The sequence below is a fragment of the Carlito syrichta genome, unplaced genomic scaffold, assembly GCF_000164805.1.
Source record: "Carlito syrichta isolate Samal-C Ts95f unplaced genomic scaffold, Tarsius_syrichta-2.0.1 Scaffold316389, whole genome shotgun sequence".
In the NCBI taxonomy this organism is placed as follows: Eukaryota; Metazoa; Chordata; class Mammalia; order Primates; family Tarsiidae; genus Carlito; species Carlito syrichta.
Window position 1 is genome coordinate 1336246 of NW_007260485.1, and position 3176 is coordinate 1339421.

Sequence of the window (3176 nt, forward strand, 5' to 3'; positions counted from 1 at the left end):
CTGGTCGTTGAGGTCTGGTGGACGCGCTTTGCTTTCTAGCAACGTCGTGGGGACACAGTCCTAGGGTCCGGAGAGCGGGACATCTTCTGTTCTTTGGGACAAGGGATTTAAGACGTCGCTTAACCAACTCCTCTTGCGTAGACGACGTCACCTCATCCTTTCCAGCAGAAGTCCAAGTTGGAGCTGCTGTCCCGGGCAGTCGTCCTGGTGGCACTGGAACGGCCCCTAGGCTGTCGCCTCCGCCAGTGACTGTGACTAGAAGCGCACCGAAGTGGCATTGATTCCTAAAGGATTTTTGGCAGCCCCCTCGGGTTCCCTCCCCCGGTGGGAGCTTTTCTGTTCTTTTAATAAATCCTGCTTTGAACAACAACAACAAAACAAAAAGGATTTTTATTGCTGAGAAAGCACATCTTTTCCCAGTAAGTTGTATGAGATCGGGAATAAGGCAACTAGATCCTTGAATTCACACGTGGGAAACGGTGTTCCAAATTTTATAAAAGAAGCAAATCAAACAAGAACTTGAAGGTTTTTTTCTTATATGAGAGACCATAAAGCAACAAACCTACATAAGATGTTGTTGCCTAGTCCTGTAAAGTTAAAGAAAAAAAAAAAAACAAACGTTTCAGGTTATTAGAGGCTGAATTTACTCGTTTTCCACAAACAATTCTTTTAGTTTTGACTTATGAGGATGGTGAGGTTTTTACACATTTTTTTGTCAGCAAGTTTTCAGATTCCTTCAAAGAGAGATTCCTGTATGTAAAAAAAAAAAAAAAAAAAAGGCATTAAATTAAAAAAATGAAAGTGTTCCCGAAGATAGCAAACATATGGAATCTAGGACACAATAACAATAGTAAAGGCTAATGATTAATCACCAAATTGTGTGAATCTTGTCAGGTTTTAAAGGAAGCAGAAACAAAGATTTTCCTCCTTATGTAGGGAAGATGTGAAAAATCTATGAATTGGGAGAGGTGTGGAAGTAAGGATATTGGAGAAAAAGTGGACCAGGACTAGGATGAAGTAAACGAGGCTTCTGGAGCTTCTTAAATTTTGCTTCTTTGGCACCTCCCATGCCTCACCTTAATCTAACTGTTAGTCTCCTGATGCTGTGGGGAGGCGTGGAGGGACTAAGAGGCTCTTCATTGCTAACAGGGCAGTGACTAGCGGTGCTGTCCGACAGTCTGGTGCAGAAGGAAGGACTGATGTAACAAGACCCACCACTCTGGCTTATCTGCTACCATTCCAAGTAGCTTCTCTGAAGCCTCTGATGATTACAGAGTAATCCTAATTCCTGATGTATTTGCAGTTAAATTCAAAATATAAAAATCTTAAGATGTCTAACATTACATAAATAATGAGTAACAGGAACTTCTTATTTAGTGCTTTGTATGTACTAGGTGTTTTTCAGGTATTTTTTCTCATTTAACCTTTCCAAAAAAACTGAGGATTTTACATTTTACAGTTGAAAAAATAAAGTTAATTCGAGACCCACCCCAGCAACCTGGCGAGACCTCGTCTCTACAATAAATCAAAAATTAGCCGGGCGTGGTAGCGCGCCTGTAATTCCGGCTACTTGAAAGGCTGAGGCGGAAGGATTGCCGGAGCCCAGCAGGTCGAGGATGCGGTGGCGGTGGCGGTGGCTGGGAGCGTGCCACTGCACTCTGGTCTGGAAGACAGAGTGAGACTCCAACTCAAAAATAAAATAAAAATAAAGTTCAGAGGGATTAGGTAACTAGTCCAAGGTCACATAGCTAGTAAGTAGCAGAGTTTAATCCAGGCAGATTGATCCTAACACTTGTGCTCTTTACCATACTATTCTACTTAAGATTTTTATTTTATACTTTGCAAATTATTTTGTATCTACTATCTCAGTAAAAGATACACCTTAAATAATTTATCTCCCTATTAACAATCCAAATACTATTTTCATAGTATATTATTCTTTGGAGTTCTTAATTGTCTTAATTTTCTTCTGAAAAGTACATGGCTTTAGAGTATTGTAGATTTTATTTTACTGGGTGTGGTGTAGGTCTTAAAATTATACTTGTCTTTTTTTCTAAATATGTCAAGGTCAAGTAATTTGCAATATTAACTTAAGATTGTCTTTATAATGCAAAAATCATATATAAATTAATTTGCTTTATATATAATTTTTTTTCTTTTCTTTCTTTCTTTCTTTCTTTTTTTTTTTTTTTTGACTCAGAGTCTCACTCTGTCACCCAGGCTGGAGTACAGTGGAGTGTATAAGGCTACTGCAGCCTCAACCTACTGGGCTTGGGTAATCTTTCTGCCTCAGCTCTCCAAGTAGCTGGGAGTACAGACGTGTGCCAATACATCCGGCTACTTTTTTTGATTTATTATAGATACAAGATCTTGCCATTTGCCCAGGCTGGTCTTGAATCCTTGGACTTAGGCAATCCTCTTGCCTCAACCTTTCTTACTGTTAGGATTATGGCTGTGAACCACTGCACCTGGCAAATGTTTGACATGAATTAGAACAATAGATTAGGGGTTACTTTTTTCACCTTTCAACTACTTACCTCATTGTTTAAATTACAGTTACATAGTTAAATTCACCCTTTTGAGTTAATAGTTCAGCAAGCTTTGATAAATGTAAGTTTTGTAACTATCAACACAATAAAAATACAGAAGATTTTTCTCCCCCAAATTTTTGTGCAAACCCTTTGTAGTCAGCCCCCACCACCATTCAATGTCCTACAAACAGAAGTATGTAACCTTTTGAATCTGGCTGCTTTCACTTAGTATAATGCTTTTGAGATCCACATTATTGAGTATATTGCTGGTTCATTCCTTTTTATTGCTAAGTGGTATTCCATTGTATAGATGTACCATAGTTTATCCATTCCCAGCTGAGACACCTTTGGATTATCTTCAGTTTTTGGTGATTCTGAATAAACCATTATAAACATTGTGGTTACAGTTGTTGTTGTTGTTGTTGTTTTTGAAAATAGGTTTACATTTCACTTGGGAAAATACTTAGGAGTGGAACTGCTAGATGTGGTAAGTGTATGTTTATTTTATAAAGACTATATGAGCTGGGCTCGGTGGCTCAGACTGTAATCCCGAGCTTTGGGAGGCTGAGGTAAGTGGATTGCCTGAGCCCGCGGGTTCGAGACCTGCCTGGGCAACTTGGCGAGACCTCATCTCTACAATAAATC

The 3176-nt window shown here is 39.1% G+C and overlaps 1 protein-coding gene across 1 annotated transcript in view; it reads right to left on the reverse strand.

The window, feature by feature from the left end:
• Window positions 1-680: 680 nt before the first annotated feature.
• The window catches only part of PPP1R42 (protein phosphatase 1 regulatory subunit 42), a 54481-nt gene continuing 51985 nt past the window's right edge, over window positions 681-3176 (reverse strand). Inside the window, exon 8 of the mRNA XM_008074320.2 lies at window positions 681-750. Within this exon, the coding sequence (XP_008072511.2) occupies window positions 681-750 (70 nt within the window). The remainder of the gene's footprint in view (window positions 751-3176) is intronic.